At 41.0% G+C, this 21,095-nt stretch overlaps 1 protein-coding gene across 6 annotated transcripts in view; it reads right to left on the bottom strand.

Annotated features, from left to right (window-relative positions):
- The window catches only part of LOC310798372 (uncharacterized protein), a 55,327-nt gene extending 38,560 nt beyond the window's left edge, over positions 1 to 16,767 (bottom strand). For 2 of the 6 annotated variants that reach the window (XM_083660915.1, XM_083660913.1), the window contains exons 1-4: positions 16,755 to 16,767; positions 14,641 to 14,727; positions 13,621 to 13,681; positions 4,166 to 4,263 (exon numbers count right to left, since the gene is read on the bottom strand). Coding sequence is in view for 2 of the 6 variants with exons in the window: in XM_083660913.1 (XP_083517039.1) it covers positions 4,166 to 4,250 (85 nt within the window). In the remaining 4 variants the exon portion in view is untranslated. Of the gene's footprint in view, positions 1 to 4,165; positions 4,264 to 13,620; positions 13,682 to 14,640; positions 14,728 to 16,754 lie in introns of those variants that run through there. The other 4 variants (XM_083660914.1, XM_083660912.1, XR_014553767.1 and 1 more) reach the window with 3 other exon arrangements.
- Positions 16,768 to 21,095: the final 4,328 nt, after the last annotated feature.

Genomic DNA, 21,095 nt, shown 5'->3' with positions numbered 1-21,095 from the left:
AGTTCATTTCACTACAGATGGGGGGAGGGGGGTCAACGGAGGAAAAAAAAGCTCATGCAGACGAGCTACATTTTAGATGAAAACAACAGAAATTTCAAGTAAATCACTACTGCCAGATATCCCAATTACAGTTGTTACTCATTTTAGTTTGGCCACATTACTGCTGGGTTTCAACATGTTCTCACTATGCCGGCATCGATTTGCGTTGCTTTGTCACATGCCGTGTGCATCATGTTTGGACGCACACGGTTGGGGTGAGCCACCCTGACACACTTGGGTTGGGTGTAACCTCGCGTCACCAGGCTTTCTCTCAAAGAAGAAGAGCCTGGTTTCCATTACTGGCTTCTCGGTCTTCCTGTCTAAGACCCATCCCAGATCCGGCGGATGTGTGTTACAGTGTTATCGTTCCCCCATAGAAAGATGGTTTTATATGGTGTTCATTTTATTTTTGTGTGTTAGCTACATAGCTAGATAACTCTCATCACATTTATTTATGACTGAACTCATGAGAAAGGGAGGCATTTTCATCCTCCCTCCAGGGAAGAAAGGCCCTGTTGCGTTCTTGATTTGAGCAACAACTGATTAGTGAGCATTTGAAAAACTTAATGAACTGGATGTAGGTAGGATCATACAGAAGCCGAGAGCGGACCATGAAACAATTCCTTTTTTATTGCCGTTTTCTCGTGATGTTAACGAGATAAAAACACATGTATACAGTATGTGTATATGTGACACACACAGTGACTTGAGGCTTGACTTGGTTGTACCTCGTTGTAAAGGTGACTAATCAGGCTTTCCAACGATATAAAATACAATACCAATTGGTATTATTAAAGCAGCTACGAGCAAGATTTGCGATTGTTATTAAACAGTCTAAATTTAATATCGATGCCTCACATCTTACCTCTAATATTAGACAAGACCAACGCAGAGTAGTCTCGCTTGAAAGCCGAGTGAATCGACGAGTGTTGTCTTGATGATTAGTCTGTCTGTGGGCCGGTGTCATCAGGAAGTGAAATGAAACGACAAACTGTTAGAATATAACGAGAGATGTTCGCGAGAGCAGAAAGTAGCGAGGGCAGCAGGAGGGGAAAGCCGTCCTACTTGTTCTGGGTCTGTTGCTAGGCACAGCGAAACGGTTTACGGCAGCTGTCAACAGTTGCTAGACAGAGCGAAACGGTTTACGGCCGTAGCAACAGACCCAAAACCTGCCCTCGCTACTTTCTGCTCTCGCGAACATCTCTCGTTATATTCTAATAGTTTGTTTGAAAGTAATTTTGTAATTTTGTGGTTATGGCCGAAGTGGCTGCCACAAACCGTTTTATTTCACTTCCTGATGACACCGGCTCGCAGACAGACTAATCATCAAGACTGTAGAAAATGCTCCGTAATGGCCCACCATCAGGCCTGTTCTTGGGGCAAAGGACGCCCACCAACCAAGGCGCCAACGACGTAATGATGATGACACTGCCGTGACATCATCGATGATGATGTCAGAGTTCACCTCGTGAGGTCATCGGTGATGTCAGAGTTTCCCCTGTGAGGTCACCAGCGATGTCAGACGGTCTAGGCTGACTGTAATGGCAGACGTGACTTTATGAGGTCACAGATGATGTCATACCTCCCCGGACGTTGTGACATCACCAACGATGTCATACCTCGAAAGTGGGGGGGTATAAAAGGTGTTGTTCTGTTATGATATGTATGGTCCTATGTTCCCCTTTCTGCAATCTGTATGCCACTCTGTATACTGCTTCTGCCTGATATTTCAATAAATTTGCCTGAAAGACATCTCTGTGGTTCTAACCGATCACTGCCCGTGAGCCCTTACCTAAGATCCAGCACACTTCACACTTCACCCAAGGCAAGCACATAAACTTCCCTACAAAGACAACACTCGCCGATTCACTCGGCTTTCAAGCGAGACTACTCTGCGTTGGTCTTGTCTAATATTAGAGGTAAGATGTGAGGCATCAATATTAAATTTAGACTGTTTAATAACAATCGAAAATCTTGCCTCGTACCTGCTTTAAAGGGGAGAAATAATCGACGCAAATAAAATTTCAGAACTTTTTTTAGTATATATATATACCGGTATATATATATATATATACTGGTGTATGTATATATATATATATATACTGGTGTATATATATCTATATATATACTGGTATATATATATATATATATATATATATATATATATATATATATATATATATATATATATATATATACCGGTATATATATATATATATATACCGGTATATATGTATATATATATACACACACACACACACACACACACACACACACACACACACACACACATTTATGAATATGTATCTACATTTTAAATAAGTTATGAATTAATTAGCCTACTATAGCTTTAGATAAAAACAAACATTGCACACATTATAGCTCCTGAAGAACACTCATATTAACACTAGTAGTTGGTGTCAACAACCAACATCTGTTATTGTCCCTATCAAAGCAGTCCAACACCGCTCTAAATGGTGCTGAAAGACCACGCAGCGCTACTTCACAATACCATATTTAGGCTAATGAAAAATATCTCATTATCATGAGAAAACATTATCTCGAGATATTGTTATCACGGGAAAATGACCTTTGTTATCTCAACATAATGAGATAATTATCTTGTTATTATCATGAGAAAACCTGGTTCCTTGGTCCGCTCTCGGCACTCTCTCATTAGAGCAGGCAGACAGAGAGGAGCGATGTATTTAGTTGAAAATGTTGTAGATTGAAATACTTTGTATCTAAAAGAAAAATGGGAAGGGGAGGGGAAATTCAATCTGGAACGGGAGGAATGGGAAATGATAACTGAAAGACAGTGGAAGACCACAAACTCTCTGTCATGGAGGGAGTTCCAATGGAAAAACCTAGTTAGATACTTTTTAACGCCAATTCAATCAAGGGGAGGTCAAACAGGCTGTTGGAGGGGGTGTGGAGAAGAAAGAGCGGATCATTACCATATATTTTGGAGTTGCCCTGTGATAAGTTAACCTGACGCTGCCAGATGGACGGTATAGCTCCACATACATTTCACTAAACCAGTCGATCTGGGAATGCAGTAACCAGACCTGCTGACGGAGGCGGGCACTTTTTCCAAGCTACTTGGCAGGTGATTGGATGACCCATCTGTCTATCACCGCTGGTGGGTGTTAACTTCAACCAATCAGATCGCCGAAGGTGCTTGTGCCTGATCTCCGTGGTATTCATTGATTGAGTCCTCACGGTCGTAAAGTCACCTTCGAAGCATTTAGTTAGATTATAACGAACTAGTTGTGTGGCTTAGCCTTCCCAAATGTTGAGGGTCGTTTTTTAGAATTTAATACATAGAATTGGGAACGTTACATTCAATTTCATTCAGACTGCCTGCCACTTCTGCGGCGGCAGCCATGTTGACGAGTGAAAAGAACTACAAAGACCATGTACCCACTACTTGCCCAGACAAGCCTGAGCCCGCCTACGGCTGCCGCTGATTCGTCGGGCCGGCATGGTTCGACCAATCATCTTAACTGCCTGTGCATGACAAGATGGATACGTCGAGAGAATCTCTTTTGATCTCGCGAGGTTATCCATCTTGCAAGCAAGGTTAGTGATAAGTATGTTTTGGGGGGAAATAAGAAAGAGCATGGAGAAGGTGCTAAAGATTGAGATTCATCACAGTTTTGAGGTTTTGTATTTGGGAAGGGTGCCCGAAATGATCAATGGTATTGAAGATATGTACATGTTTAAACTGATGCTAGTTGCCAGCAAAAAGGCTATAACGAAGAGATGGTTGAATAAAAGCCCACCGGCTCTGTCAGACTGGCTGAATGTAATGCATAGCATATATGTAATGGAAAAGTTAACATTTGCTCTGAGACTCAAGACTGATGCTTTCGAAATGTACTGGGAGGGATGGGGTGATTTTGTCAAACCGTTGAGAACAGATTTTTGTTGAAATAAGAGAATGAAGGGAGGTTGATGTATGCTACATGTGTCCATTTTGTATTTTGTTTCTGGTTTATTGGTTTTTGTATATGTTTTTGTTTTGTGTGTGTATGTCTTGTGTGTTGCAAAAACTTTTTTTGTTGTAGATTAATGTTTAGGATGTTGTCATTGCATGATTTAATAGCTTTACATTAAGGCTTACCAGGAACCAGTTTGTCTTGGCGACAGTCGTACAACATCCCAAGACTGAAAGGCCGGCCGAGCGCTGCCACCTGCATTGTCTCCATCGCTCAGTCTGCACTGGAGAAAACAGACAACAGTTAGTTACTCTAGTTTATTAGTACTGTACTCATTTACTTGTCATTTTGTAAAGTATAATATTTGTATTTGTATTTGTATTTATTTAGCACATATTAAAATAATCGGCATACAAAGACACCATCAAATGCAATTTAAATAAAAGAAAACATGCAAGGAGATTCCAAAAAGCCCTCAAGGGGCTTGACAAAGCGGAATCCCCCAAAATATCTTAAAGGCACAAAAAAGCATAGCTTAAAAAACATAAATAAGAACACGCACACGCACACACACACACACACACACACACACACACACACACACACACACACACACAAGGACATCAGAGTACAGAGATTAGAACAAACAAAATAAGTAAAAAAATGTTAACAAAAAACAGAACAAAAAAAAGACAGAAATGCAAGTGGCAAATAATGTTGGGCTATTTATATAGCAACATATTTTTTGTATATTTTTTAAATGACTGAGGAGAGAGTTCAACAAGGTGGGTGGGGAGTGAATTCCATATCTTGGAACCTCTATAGGTTATGTTAAATTGAGATGAGGTGGTACGCGATTGAGGGGGGCGGAGCTGAAGTGCTTTTCGGGTTGGGTAATTGTGAAATTGATTGTTAGGAGTAAAGAAATTGTGAAAAAAAGAGGGAAGTATTTTGTTCAAAGAATCATATACAAATTGAGTGACTTGAAGGGTGTTAATCTGAAAAATATTTACAATGCCAAGTTTACGAAACAGAGGTAAAGAGTGACTTCTTGGATCTGAGAAGGTAATGATTCTCACTGCTCGTTTTTGCAACCGAAAAATCCGTTGTAGTTTTGTTTGATGAGTGCTAGCCCAAGCAATGTTACAATAACTGATGAAGGGGTAAATCATAGAATAATAAAGGTTGAGAGAAACTTTTGTGTTGATGAGATAGCGGATTTTTCCAATTATACCAATGTTCTTTGCAATTTTGGATGATATTAATGAAATATGAGGTTTCCAAGATAGGTTTTCATCAATAAGTATACCAAGAAAACGAGTCGATTTGACATTAGCTATTGCAATATGGTCAATAAGAACCATTATATTCTCAGTGTGCTTCTTATAATTGGGACCAAACAAAATGAAATTAGTTTTCTTAATGTTCAGTGACAGTTTGTTGATTTTAAACCATTTTGACATTTTTTCCAATTCCTCGTTAACAACCTTCACAACCACATCAAGCTCTGAGTGAGAATAAAACAAGCTTGTATCATCAGCAAATAAAATTTTGGATAGCAGTTCTGATACATTGGGCAAATCATTAATATAAACAAGGAATAACAATGGCCCAAGGATTGATCCCTGGGGGACCCCACAATTCACCATAAGAGGAGGAGAGGTTACTCCTTTAAAGGCCACAAACTGTTTTCTATGTTCTAAATATCTGGTGAACCACAACAAAGACTGATCATCCAGTCCCAAATAATTTAATTTCTGTATTAAAATATGGTGGTCTACGGTGTCAAAGGCTTTTGACAAATCTAGAAAAATTCCTATGGTGTATTTCTTATTATCATTTGCTCTATGTAATTCATTGGTAAGATGTGTAATAGCCATGTATGTAGATCTGGATTTTCTGAAACCATATTGATGTTTATATAATATTTCATTCCTGTCAACATAATAACAATAACAATAAGCCTGCTTGGTACTTTTGTTGGATGGTTGTAAAGATAACGGAGCATTTTTTATCTCTCACTATAGACAAGTTTCCTGGGCACTTCCGGTTTGCTTCCGGACTCGGCCGCGATATGTCTGTCTCTTCTGGAATACAGAGAAGCGTAACGTACTAGTGTAGTAGCCATAGCGACCGCCGAAAAAATGCAAACTTGGGATCATTCTCCGAGTCTCCTGCCTAACGAAAGAGTGTCTATCCCACACCCGTTGACAGTGGACACATGGGAAGATAATATGTGTAAATGGTCGAACGTAACTACAGGCAGGATTATAGCGTATTTTGAGGAATCAGTGGCGGTGGACGGCAACGCGATGAACAATCTCAAAAGTTCCGAAGCGTACCAATATCTCCACAGCAACAAAGTAGGTTGGGCATGTTGTAACGTGTTGTAATGTATTTCATCAAATTACCCACAGTCAGGCTATCTCCAGTTGTGAATGAATATTACAGCTATAATAATATTATATATATAATATTTAATTGGTCGGCACGTCGTTCTCGGTAAGGACGCTTTCGTTATTGAAACAGACAACATGCATGCATGCTCCTACTGTAGCCTATCTATCTGCATTTGCAGACACTCATGAACCCATATCTTCTGGACATTGCCTTGATGAAAAAACAACGTAGCGTTAGCTAAAAGTAATAAGTGCGACAGTGTCAGTGCAGACAGCGCACAACTTGAATCTCCAGCAATAGGCTACGCACCTTAATCTCTCCCACTCCACACCTGGCACCTGCGGCAGCTCTCCTGCACTCGTTCTCGGCTCCCCTGTGGCTTTATTTGTGGTCAGCATTTTTATTAATCTCCTCATCATATGAACGTCGGGCAACAAGCGCGAGCCATTGATTGATTGATTGATTGATTGATTGATTCGCCCGACGTAGGTAAAAAGGCTTTTTACCTCCGCTAAATTGACAGCCTACGTCGGGTCTCTTTTGCTTTTGACGGCGGCAGGCACGCTTCTGTTTCTTTCCTGCCGTCTTGCTGGCCTCGGCTGAAGTAGGCTACTTGTTGCATGATCTCGATTAAAAAAAGGACTGGCCTAGTAAGTGATGTCTGTTTTGACATTTCGGTTTCCTCCTGTGTGTTTCCTCACAGCGGGTCCAGCGCTGGCCGGCGGGACTGATGCTGCTTGTTGTGCGGCTTTTAAGCGGCGCTCTACAGTAAAGAAAGCGTCTGCTATATTTTTCTTTTTCACCAACACTCAACATACAGGGGGTGGAAAAAATATGATGTAATAAGTCTTAACCGGACTTAACCGGAAGCCAGGGACATAAAAGGCTGCTATGGCGCCGCCCAGTGGCGTGTCTAGGGAGTGGCCTGGGGTGGCATGGGCCACCCCTAGAATCTGATTGGCCACCCCAGGTGCCACCCCATATGATTGGCTCTCTGCACAGTCAGTAAACCAAGCTTCCATGTATAGGCGCAATCCAGTCTTAAACCTGAGAGGCAGTAATGAGCCATAGTAGTGTCTAGCCTGCCGAAAGCCCCAGAGAAGAAGATCTTGATTTGAGGATTTGGCGCAGCTGAGCAGCAAACAACTTGCTAAGCCTGCTACTAACAGGGTAAACGGACAATAAACCTGTGTGCTAGGCTACGTGATAATGTGGTGCAGCAGGTGTGTTTTCATCTCAGCTTGCGAGTTGCTAACATGAGCAAACCTGTCGTCAGTCATTGTTTGGTTGTCAATGCTAATGCTAGCTATGTAAATCTGTCTTGTGTAACTTTGTAGGCCTGATGTGAGCATGTCAAATGTATCCATGCATGCACAAGGAAATCTATTGTGCAAGAGATATAAAGTGACATACAGTATGTATTCATGTGACTATTACAGTATGAAAAGAAATCAGAACATTGAGGATTTCTTCTCCATCAAAACAAAGAAATTAAAAACTGCACAGCAGGACAGAGCAGCCAGCAGGACTGCTACCAGTCATTTACAGTCAGAGCTGCAGGAGAGAGCAGCAACAAGCTCTCCTCCTTGTCAGTCAGATGAGTCAAGCCAGCAGCTTGACAGCAGGAGCCCCCAGCTGTATGTGTGCGTATGTATATACTGTCAAATCCTAATAGTTCCAGATTTATCTTCAGTAACCTGAACAGTTATCTTGATATTGCCTTGATGTCAATGGAATTGTGGTTAATTGCCAGACATTGCAACTGTGTAGAACTGGGAAGCTTTATATTACATTTGTATGGTGCTACTCTGTGTGATTGATGGGTCTATTTCTCTTAAATTATGCTTTAAACACAGGAACGTAAGACACTGTAATGTTACTAATTAAAGTAGATATATGTAGTCTAGTTGGGACGAACATGGTAAATTAACGCTATTCTGACGTGTGCCGTGTGCGTGCGAGTGCGTGTGTTTTTCTGTGGCCACCCCTTCGTAAGTCTGTGCCCCACTTGTGCCACCCTGGTAAAAAAAAAGTCTGGACACGCCACTGCGCCCTAGGCCAGCGCGGGGAAACTTGTCTATACCAGAGTGATAGTAAGAGCAGCCAGACTCTCTCCTGCGCTGTTAAAGTACAGTACATCTTGGGCGGGAGTACTTGCCTTGACAGACAAACTCCTTCAGCCAATCAGCATAACATAACATGTGACACCATCAGGGTGCGCTGTTCAATGGATACACGGGATAAACAACACATCATCAAACCGAAACGACAGAAAAAGTAGATTTCCAATGACTCCTAAAATGACATTCATTAGCGTTAAGCGGTGTGTTTGCTGGTTATGTTTAGGCAATTAAAACAACTTGGTTAAGGTTAGACAATAATGCCACATTTGATGTGTTTCAAATGGAATATCGTTTATCTACTGTATATTGAATCCAAACTAGTTCATCCTTGTTTGTTTTTTCCACTTGCTCAGAATTGCCTTCCCCAGATGGATTATTTTCACTGTCATAGCATTGTGCTTTAGGAAACTACAGGCCTGCTTGTCATGTATCAAGTCTGCCTTTCTTATCTCTAATTCCCCTTGCCCTATGTCTCAGTAAAAGCACCCTGCACTCAAGCATTAAAACAAGCAAATAACAATAGTTTCCGGTCACTGGCAGATACATGTACAAATGGTTCAAAGCAAATCTCTCAAAGTCTCAAATCTGTCAGCATTCGGCTTGTGTTATTGCAATGATATCCTACGTTGAAACTAGGGCTGCCCATTTTCCACAAATTCCGAAATCGATCATTGGCAACGTTAACGAGCAATCAATCGAGTAATTGTAATTAAAAATACAAAATTTTCCAAACCATACCAAATGCGTTTTTTCCTCAATAAAACTTTTATTTATACAGCAGCAACTTATTGTATATTTCTCACAGCATTGCATAGCATAGCCTATGCTATGAAACACATAAAAATGTAGAGGCATAACTTTTAGACATGTCAACATTTGCCCAGAATCCCCACACGGCCGCTGCCTAGGTCCAACAGGGGCTCACCCTCCCGCATTTTCTGCTCGCACTGCATCGCAGCCGTCGCAGCTCTTAAACACTGATGCCGAGTTGCTCAGCTCCAGTCCAGGTGAGGCTAGGATCCTAATGAACATTGTTCAAGTGATTGTTGTTGTACGTGCGTCGAAACTCTTCCTCTTCCTCGCTGATGGTGGGTGTATATATATATATATATATATATATATATATATATATATATATATATATATATACAGTATATATATATATATATGTTTGGGTTTATAATATAATTGCTACAATAAATAAATAAAGAACATTACAAAATAGTTATGATTGTGACAAGAGCAGCTTGTGGTAAGGATTTCAGATATTTTTGGTTTAAAGCTGGACAAAGAGATGAGGGAGACTAATTTCAGATGAGTCTGCAGGTCATTCTAAGACCACGGGCCAAAATAAAGCCCGAACAGTTGGTACTTTAACATGTAGCCAAGTGTTGGATCTGAGGTTGTAGCAGTTATGAATGGACTAAACTAATGTACAAGGGTAACTTGCTTAGAATGGCCTTGTACATTAGAACAGGGGTTCCCAAACTTTTCAGACCAAGTACTATGTACCAAACCAAATTCCTGAGGGACCAATTCCACTGCGGATACAAACAAATTTTCCCCATGAAATAAAATGTGCTTATTTAACCATGCAATAACATCAGAAAGGCTAAACCAGTCCCCAATTCAGCCTGCCTATTTTTGATGCCTATGCGGAAATTGCATTCTTTCAAATGGCCAGTGGGGGGCGCAGCTTGTGTAGCACTCCCGGGAACATCCATTCAACTCTATGGGAAATGAGCCAACTTCTCTCTCGGTCTATGTCTTAAATAAACACTTTCCAAATGAGTGTATGGTCTGAAAAAACAATTTCAAGTCTTTTTCATGCTCTAACGCGCTTCGTTTTCCAAATTATAGCCCCATTTTGAGGAAAATTTACGACAAACATCGGATAATAAGAACAGTAATACTTCCGACCGGTAGAGGCAGCAATGTGCCGCAAGGCATCAGGTAGCAAGTAATAGTTGAGCAAATTATCAGAAAATAGCGTTACTTTATGATATTTTAATAATGTTAGTAGACACACGTAACTATATAGATACCATACATCTAATGTCCATTTAACGTTATCTATACCGTTATCTATACCGTTAGATAAAGCCTTAAGCCTTCTCTGTATTCAGACCATTCAGACCATTGGATTCAGCCCAGAAACCGGAGTACGATATCGTTATAAATATAGTTACGTTATAAACAACTAACCAACGCTGGGGGTCCGTATGGAAACAGTGTTATTCGAAATGGTTAAAAGTTAAATCAATTTGGTCATTCAGTGCCGTTTTACTGCAATGTAAAGTAAGTAGCGTTAGCCGCTAACATTAGCCACAGTAGCTGACTACCCATAATGCATTACGGCGATAAGCGAGACAGGGCAAATTCGGAAACTCCCCCGGCAGCCGCTAGGGGTAGCCGCCCCCTCTCCTCGTACTTCCGTGTAGCATTAATTAATTCAACCAATCAAACGAAATCAAACAATATCCGGAAGTGAGCTTCATTTTGCTGTGTCAAAGTCAATGAGCTCCGTTGGTCCATTATATATATGTCAATGGGCTAAACACATACCTGCCAACAATACACACCTGCCATACATCTGATTGGATAGTTTGAGGTCGACGCCAATTTTGATCCAAACCGAGAAAAGTTGTTATTTTCTAGGAAACGGAATATCGGATCGCAATGCCTTTAAAGGACTATATGTATTTTTTTAATCCGAATCCAACGCATCTCTACGAGTTACGGTTGCGGAGATACGTCCGCCCTGCCTGCAGGACTACAGGAGAGAGAGAGAGGACAGCGGGGGGTTGGGGGTTTCAAGTCACTGACCAAACACTCTATTTCAGTGATTGCTGTCAGAATATAGAGCCATTTAACACTTATTTTAACACAAAAACATCGCTGAATGCAGCTTTAATGTGTTGATCGAAGCTCATAGCTTGATCAAAAACAACACCAAGCTTCCTCAGGTTGGATCGCACAGTAGAGGAGAGAGACCCCATGCGCTGAGCAACCTTGGGGACAATACTATCTGGAGCAATAAAATAATAAAATCCAGTCATTGATAGCAAACAGACAATTATGCAATAAAGAGAGATTAGGCTATCAGTTTTATCTGGCTTGAAAGATAAGTGCAACTGAACATCATCGGCATAGCAATGATAGGAGACACCTTCAAATTGGTTAATAATTGATTCTAGGGGAAGCATATAAACACCAAATAAAATAGGACCCAAAACAGAACCTTGGGGCACCCTGCAGGACAGGACAGCAGAAGCAGACATATATGGACCGACGGACACAGAAAAACTTTTATTCGCGAGATAGGAGGAGAACCAGTCTAAGGCCCTCCCAGAGACACCCACCCACTGCTGAAGCCTATCAATTAAAATGTGGTTATCCACAGTATCGAATGCTGCACTAAAATCCAGCAGCACCAAGACAGAGCATTCACCTCTATCAGAGCACATCATGATGTCATTTGACACTCTGAGAAGAGCGGTTTGAGTAGAATGTCTCTGACGGAAACCAGACTGGAATGTGTCGTAGATGTTGTGTTCATTTAGAGCAGCCGTAAGCTGTTAAGCAACAACTTAAAAAAAAAGAAAAAAAAAAAAAGAAGATAAAAGGCAACTTAGAAATAGGCCTATAGTTTTTGGGCAGGGATGCGTCAAGATTCATTTTATTTAAACGAGGCTGAGCAACAGCATGTTTAAAATAAGAAGGGACACAACCAGATTGGAGAGAATCATTAATAATTGATACCAGGCATGGACCAATAGACCTGAGAGTATTTTTTTAGCAGAACGAGGTATGAGAAGTGAGGGAGTTTTGTACGAGGCAGGAGGAATGACAGCGTTTTCGTATGAGGACTGAAGCCGATTCAGGGCACTCATGAGGCATGAGGTATGTTTAGTCTGAGGTAGGGCATTCACGACTAGTGAATTTTACTAGTCGACTAGTCGTCCCTAAAGGTAGTCGACTAGTCGTTTTTCTTTTTTATCTTTAAGAAAGAATATGAGGTATTTACACGACATACATGGACTATCATATCCCATATCCCATATCCCCCACAAAGAACATCAAAACACAACAAAACAAAACAATAAAACTGCATAAGATACACAATAATCCAAGAACAAACAAGACTATTGGACAAACAACCAAACAAAAACAATGCATTCAGCTCCTATCCTGATAAGCCTAATGACACTGGGGTAGAAAGTTCTTAAAGTCAAACTCTGTATGTGGTTGCCATATTTTGGGGATGTCTAAGAATCTGCCTTTGCTCTTGTAGTAAATGTTATCCAACGTATGGTAGCTTGAGAGTTCATTCCACAAGTGAACTACAGCTGGGGGATTGGATGCTTTCCAATTTAAAGCTATGCATTTCCTAGCTGCCAACAGGGCAAGATCTATGTATTTACTTTGAATGCATTGTTTTTGTTTGGTTGTTTGTCCAATAGTCTTGTTTGTTCTTGGATTATTGTGTATCTTATGCAGTTTTCTTGTTTTGTTTTGTTGTGTTTTGATGTTCTTTGTGGGGGATATGGGATATGGGATATGATAGTCCATGTATGTCGTGTAAATACCTCATGTTCTTTCTTAAAGATAAAAAAAACCAACAACAAAAAAACGACTAGTCGACTACTAAGCACAGTGTCGACTAGTGGTTTTACTAGTTGACTAGTCTGTGAATGCCCTAGTCAATGATGCCTTTTACCTTAAGGTCTGAGGATGCCCTAATATGGCTAATATGGCTCTGATTGATTAGCCTCCTTGCGTTCCATACATTCCAAAGCAGCAGAGGGCAGATGAAAGTGTCGGCGCGAAAGACAGCCAATGTCAGGCCTTCCAGCCAAAAAACCTTGGGCACACTGATTGACAAGCAAATTTGAAAATGCCACTTCATATCAAAAAGGTTGCAGACACCTGCACTAAAGTATTAGTGGAAACACATTCAATATCAGTTTGCAAATTATTTGTGGAAACACAGACGCAGGCATGTTCATGCAGGATTTAAAAGAGGTAGTAATGAGAGATTGGGCTTCAGCATCTTCTCCCAACAATAATGATAGAAGAATAAGAAGAAATAAAAATAATAAAAATAACTTTCTTACCGTCTCTCTCAGCTGCTGCGACAGTCAGATGCTCCAAGTCTTAATCAGCATGTTCTTCCCTCTAATGGCAAACAGAATTAAACTATTAGGACTTTTATCACTGTTAATGTGACAACTTCCCATTAATGCAATAACCAACAGCAGATAGTGGAATAGTTCTGTTAATGTAATACTTTTAGCATAATTTAAGGAAAACTTTAAGGAAACATCATATTTTTTAAATCCAGATTTATTTATTTTTTAATGCATGCAGCGTAATGAATATGTGTAAATGAGTGACAGTTGAGTTGAATTTTCACTGTTACATTATGAGTTAATTTTAACAGGAAAGATGTTAATGGCCTACGTTAATGGCAGGCAACTTTTATTACATTAATGGGACATTTATCATGACACCATTATAGCTGCAAATTATTATTTTAATGGGAACTTCATAACAGCTATGGCTAAATAAATATAGTATCAATACTGCAGTACAGTATCAGTACTGTGGTGCAGTATCAGCTTATAGAGCTGAACAGTCATGTGACATCTCTTGCCCCAGAAGTGAGTTTCCCATTCATTGTCTCATAGACATTTCCAAAAATCTAAGGCTGGAACCAAGTCAACCCGTGACATACTGAATTATGAGTGACTATACAAAAATTCACTTTGATCAAAAACAAAAAATAATTGTATAATAATTCTAATTGTTATTTTTTGTTTGAATTTCCAAGCCAACTATGGACGCAGTCACGTCGTGTAAACCCATCTACAACTCCCGTCAATATCCATTGAGAAACTCAAATATAGCTAGTCATTGTTCATACAATACAAATTTCTTATACCAAAATCTAGGGAAAGATTATGAGACAAGTAGCTCCATTCCCATGCATTTGATTTAGTAGGAAATGTCTTCTTTTTTTAAATAAAAATGTTGAAAAATAGGTTAGCAATTTTTGATCTTCCTAATTTATTCTCCACACATTGGGTCTCATTTATAAAACCTTGCATAGAATCCCTACTAAAACAATGACTAACCTGTCCAGTGACAGTGGATCTACTCGATCCAATCCGTGTTTCACCACCCAGTATTGTCTTGCAAAGGTATCCCACACAAACGTAGTGCTGTAAAAAACAACAACAAAATGGTTAAAAAGTAAACAAGACAACTTACGTAAATAATTTAAGCAAATCCTGACCCATCTTTAAGTCCAGCGCCCTCAGTGGTGAGGTGCGAAGATAAGTCACTGCGCAGTTCGCACAGACGCCCCACACCCCACTCAAATTACATTCCAAAGCCGAAATACATAAGGTTGTTGTGGTTATGTAAATATGCAAATAAAAATGCCAGACCGCCCTCAAACTGAAGTGCGTGTTTCCCTTTTGTCTTGACAAGCGGAGGTTCTTTGATGTGAATGTGTTTTGAAAAGAGCGGAACCCATTCGCCTATTTTGTTGTGTCACTAAAGTCTGTTTTTCCCCCTTCGCAACTCCCCCCTTCAAGTCATTGGAAAAGTTTCAATCAGCGATTGGGAACTTGGACCAACCATAGCCAATACATGTACCAGCAAACACTGGAATATATTCTCTTTTTTTTCTCCCTAATTAATGCTTTAAATTCATGTGGGCATGAATGGACTGTTAAAGAGCATGATGCAGGTTAGACACCACTTTGCATTAATATGTGGGAATTTTATGTAGCAATTAGGATTCTCTTTTGTTTTTTTCCCACACATAGCTGCATCTAGACTGGTTTTTGTGAAGCATCTGCCACGCGCACATAAAAACCCTCAAATCTAGCAATAACACCTGTGACGATTTTAATACACAATAATCAATAAGTGCTCCCTCGGAAACATTACCTCCGTACGCCGGCCATCTGTCCCGGTCTATTGAGGGTCAACTAGTTTTTACTACTAGTTACATTTGACTACTGAAACTATAAAGTGCTATATTAACCATCGATAGAGCCCAAACTAAACAGAAAGTAAAAAGTTGCCTTTGGGGGGGAAATGGAGCGGAGGTTTATTCTTCTCCCGTCAATGCCGAAATGCATTCTGGGCAGTGTCAAACTATCGTACCAGACAGAGGGTCAAAATGCTATTGGTTTTGGTGGTAAATTATCATACAAATACGATAATTATCGTACATCTGGTGTTTTGGTGTTGTAAATCAGCATAAAATAAGTAATGTAAAAAACTTAGCTCAACAAAGTCTTTAAAATGTATTTTGCTAATATGTTCCTTTGATGTATTTGCCTTGGAGACTCTGACACAGGCAGTAGGGCAATGATCACTAACGCCTTGATCAAATACCCCACTATGAGGGTATTTGCAAAGCCTATTAGAGCAATGTCAATCAAAGTTGACTTTGACGGGTTTTTCATATTTAATCTGGTCGGATATAGGACAAGTTGGGTCAGGTTAAGTTCCAGGCATAGCTGCTTTAAGTTGGCAGAGCCCTCTGAGAGCCAATCCAATCATGTCTCCCATGATCAGAAGCTCGGATGCGGCATGAACACGCAAAATCTCCCCAAGGCTTTTTAAAGCTGTTTTTGGGGCAGATGGTGGGCAGTAAACCCCAGATACAAAAACATGAACATCGCCCCCTACACAGATATCAATACAATACATTCAAAACATTTCAAAACAGAGGAGGCTTTAACAACGTGGGTGACTAGGTGTTCTCTAACATAAATCGCTACACCCCCTTTGGCTTTTCTGTCTATTCTAAACAGGTTGAAGCCGTTTATCATAATATCAGAGTCAGGGACTCTGCTAGATAGCCATGACTCTGTGATGACAAGAATCTATTTCAGGTAATAAACTCCTGATATTTACATGTAAGAATTTAAAGCCGTCAGCGGCATGGAGCTCCTGTGGAGACTTCAAGTCAACAACATTCGTACTGATGGAAGGCACAGATGAAGTAATCTCAATACTTATCAAGTTACTCTGTGTGACATGTATAGTGCCTATACATGTAGTTTTCACTGAGTGTGTAGTCACTGCACTTGCCAATTAAAACCTGTTTAACTGATTTAAACTAAGAAGCTGTAGGATGTGCAGATTACACAACACAAGTAAGACATCAGGACTGAATGCAACATTGTCTTCATAAAGCAGCATCAGATGTAGAGAGAGAGGTACTTACAGGAGAAGAGTCTTCTGAGTCTGTGAGCCTGCACTCTGCCTTCTGTCTTTATAGTCGGTCTGTACTGTAGGTGTAGACCAGTGAGCAAGCCCACCCCCTTTCCCAGGAAGATGCGAAAGTCTTTGTTTAAGCTGTAATTCCTCGAATGGCCACTTGGGCTCGGGGGCAGTAGGCAGATCTCCCCCAGACTTTGTAACAGGATTAAACATCTTTCCAGTTAGTGGCAAAACACTGTTTTGGTCTATATAGCTAATTTCACCTTTTCGTAACAACTGTAGGGGGGTAATTTGTTATATAACTCGCCCGTTTGGATAGAAAAGGGGGTGATTGACAGATCGCCTGTCCAGTAATCGTGCAGCTTGTCGATCACGGACCAATAGCAGGCGGAGCTGTGGCTCTGGGAAACTCCCATCTCAGATGAGGTGCGGAAGGACCCATTCCCTCCCACATGATATAGCCATAACGTGTGCAGTGGTGTAATGTAACAAAGTATAAATACTTAAGTACAGTACTTAAGTATTTTTTCTGAGTATCTGTACTTTACTTGAGTATTTATATTTCTGTCAACTTTCACTTTTACTCCACTACATTTCCCAAATAAAATGGATACTTTTACTCCACTACATTTCCCCCAAGCATCTAGTTACAAAGTAAAATCAGAAGAAATTGCGTAGCCTGCAAGCAATCAGGTTTGTCAAATCAGGGCTCCTAGTTTGCAAGTTACGTTAATCACGATCCACACGCCATTCCATTTGGTGGCTGTAATGCAACATAACATTGTTTGCCAGTGGCTATAAAAGTCAAGAAGAAGAAATAGACTTCCACTCAAGCCCAGGCATGTCTTTTACTTGATTTTTTTAACAGCATTTACTCATTTACTTTCAATACTACATTTTATATCAGAAAATTACTTTTGATACTTAAGTACAGAAAATATCAAGTACTTTAAGACTTTTATTCAAGTAATATACTAATGAGTGACTTTGACTTTTACCAAAGTCTTTTTTTTGGGAAGATATCTTTACTTTTACTCAAGTATGGTTTTCGAGTACTTTATACACCACTGAACGTTTGCACACACACTCCCCCCTTCCGCCTTTAGAAATGGAAAAGTCTTGAGTAGGGAGGTGGCCTGTTCAGTGATCATAATATGCTGCAGGAACTGAGCTGCAGGCTATTAGTAGGGTCTGTGTTGCCCATATTTGTTGTAGCCTACTTTGATCTCTTTCTTTTTCTTATTCATTGTTTAATTCGAGTTGTTGTTTGTTCGACATTAGTTTGCAGCCTTGTAAATACAAGCTGACCTGTACCTGTACATATCCTCACCTGGGAAAATAAAATCCTCACTTTGTGCACTAATCTGTGGCTCGTCCCAGGAACATGTGACTCACAAGCCAGGGGCATTGAGGTCTGATTAGCAGAATGACCTCTGCAATCGAACAGGAGTTCAGTTAACACATTCACTGCCAGCCGTTTTTCAAAACTGTAGTTAGCTTCTGCCAGAGGGTTTTTTTGAGGATTCTGGCTCATCTTTCAAGAGCCGAGGATTCGTTTCTGTTAGGATTTTGTGAACACACAATATCTCAAAAGAACTAATAGAATGTGTGCTTTCTCTGTCTAAAAGAGTTAGTTTGTAGAGTTAGTAGTTATGTAAGCATTAGCAGTTGAATACAGCATGGTTTCAGCGTCTGTAAATTTATTCTGAGATAAACGGCTTTTTGTGAAATTCGATAGAACAGTCACTTTAACCATTCATTTTTGGCATCAGTAAGACGTCAGACATCTAAACAATAGTTTTGAACAGTAATTTCCTCCATAACAGCAGGAAACACCCCTCTCCTTCAAACTCCTCCCTCTGTGTGTGTTCTTCTTGGCTGCAGCGGGCGTGTCACAAGCTCGTTGCTGCTGCTGCTGTAACCTCGCGTCACCAGGCTCACTGCTTTACTGCTGCTGTGCCTGTCTGCCTGGCGGCCGCTGGGCAAGTCTGGATGGATGGGCTCGCTCGTTTCTTGGGGTTCTGAGAGCTTTGATGAAGCTTTTGCGATTCTGGTCTTATTTATGCTGCGTGTTTCAAAGTGTGTTCCACCCGTAATCTATTATGCAAATTTGCAAAACCCCACCGCCAGCTCCCAAGCGCGAAAGCGTTTTCGCCAATCCATTTTCATGAGAATGGCTTCCTCACAGTGCTTTTTGCTTGCCTTCCTCTAGAATGGAGAGCACTGTCGCCACTTAGTGGGTCGGTAGAATGGGTTGTACACGTTCGGTCGCTCCAATATTTTTATAGGAGACGTGGGGGGCATTGATCCACGTAGCACCATCAAAAAATTTTTTTTTTTTTTTTGACGTCTCAACTCGTCATTGGCAGTGAACCGTTGGATTTTTTTTGACGAGTCAACTCGCCATTGGCAGTGAACGTGTTAAGATGCAAAAACCAACACACAAGCTGAAGTGCCAATAGAGCACCGCAGGAATGAGTCTGGAAGTATACTTCTGGGTTCGTAAAGGGAAAAGTGAATGGGGTTTTAGAATGGGGATTTCACTTAAATACATAAAATAAGGTCTGTGGTTAACAAAAGTTTATGGTAGCGCAAATTTGTGTTCAGCAGGATAATCTTCACAAATGTGAAGGTCCAGTTTAAAGACTAAGGGCCCTATCTTCGTACGGCGCTATCGTTTGCGCTGCGTTTGTGCGCCTCTTATTGCTATCTTCCCAGCATCTTAAGCTATCGTCTGCCTCCACTGTCCAGTTTTGCACTGGGATGACACAGGTGTAGGCGTGGCCCAGGCATGTCCGTGGGCCTCTAGCCTATCATGTGTCTCGCGCAAGTGTCATTTAGCGCACTGGGGAAGATACCGTCGGTATGTGCCGAGCGCAAAGAGAGGTTTGGATGTTGCCCGTTCCTACGCCTATCGGGGTTTGCGCTGAGATGACGTGAAGCGCAGCGGCCCGACACGCCCACAATTAGGGCTTTGCGTGGCGCTATTCCAGCACAAAACGGGCGCTAACTCAAAATTACTGCCATTGGGAAGATAGGGCCCTAAGACTAAGTTTAAAGACTGTGGTTTGATTACCACAGGGACCCTACACTCTCACCAAGAAACGCTTTTTTTTTTCAATATTTTATTTTCAGATTTTTACAGAACAATAAACAAACAAGACAAACAAGCTCAGACACAGGAAAACAAAAAATAAAAACAAACAAAAAAACACATCTTTGACAATAGTATTGTAACGTGGTGCTACCAGCCCTATACAGTAGGGTTAGGGTTAGGGTTAGGGTTAGGGTTAGGGTTAGGTAACCCTAACCCTAACCCTAACCCTATGTGCTTATACAATATGCATTGAGTCCTATGAAAGGGGTCCATGGAAAACCATCCAGGTAAGCAGTCCATCACGAGTACCAAGAAACACTTTGAGGTTTGGGAAACTTTTATCATGTTATGAGCACATTTGAAAATTAGACCAAGGGGGAATGGCGGCTATCTTGGATTCAAGGTTAAATTTGACTTCCCTCCACATCTGAAAATAAACCTTATGGTATTCACTCACTACGCGAGAAATGTCATGCTTTTTTGAAGAAGTGCACAAGTGTTATAAGCACATTTGTATATTAGACCCGTCCCTCCACATCTGACAAGAAACCTTATGATATCCACTCCAGGGTGATACAGCATCCGGCTGAGCTGCATATGTGAGCTGCAGGGCCAACTCAGCCCGTGTAGGGGGTGAGCCTAGGAATCGAGCGTGCGAGATGCCTAATTCATTCAAAATACTCATGGCTGGATTAGCTGGGATTAGCTTGGACGATGATGCTCTTCTACACCTCCACCATTGATCTCCATCACCGTCTTTTGGGTGGTGCTGCTGCTGCTGTCTGCAAGGACATTTCTGGACTGCAACGTATCATCCACCAAAAAGGTGATCAGATGCAACCTACCAGTCCTTCAGGACCTGTACAAAGCCAGAACGCTGAAGTGGTTGTGAAAAATCTTGACCCCATCCCACCCAGGCCACAAAATCTTTGAGGCTCCCCCCGTTGGCAGGAGAATGAGGTCTGGCAGAACCAGAAGCTCTGGTCAAAAGGACCCAACTGCCACAAATAAGGACTTTGTCGACTTCGACTTCATCACCCCCTTCCCCGGTGTTCCCTGAGTACAGCCGGCTTGGCAACCGGCTGAGGTCCCCCACGCTGACTTGATCCTAACCCCCCATCATATGTCAATTTTTGTGGTGGTTTTGACTGTTTTTCTATATAGCTTTGTCTTCCATACTAGCGGAAACCCCGTGCAGTGTATCGAGTATATGTAGTGTTCTCTGCACGCCCAACCCTGTGTGCTTGC

This window comes from Poromitra crassiceps (genome assembly GCF_964638095.1).
Source record: "Poromitra crassiceps genome assembly, chromosome: 25".
Lineage (NCBI taxonomy): Eukaryota > Metazoa > Chordata > Actinopteri > Beryciformes > Melamphaidae > Poromitra > Poromitra crassiceps.
The sequence above is the reverse complement of the archived record's forward strand: the minus strand, read 5'-3'. Positions and strand labels throughout refer to the sequence as shown.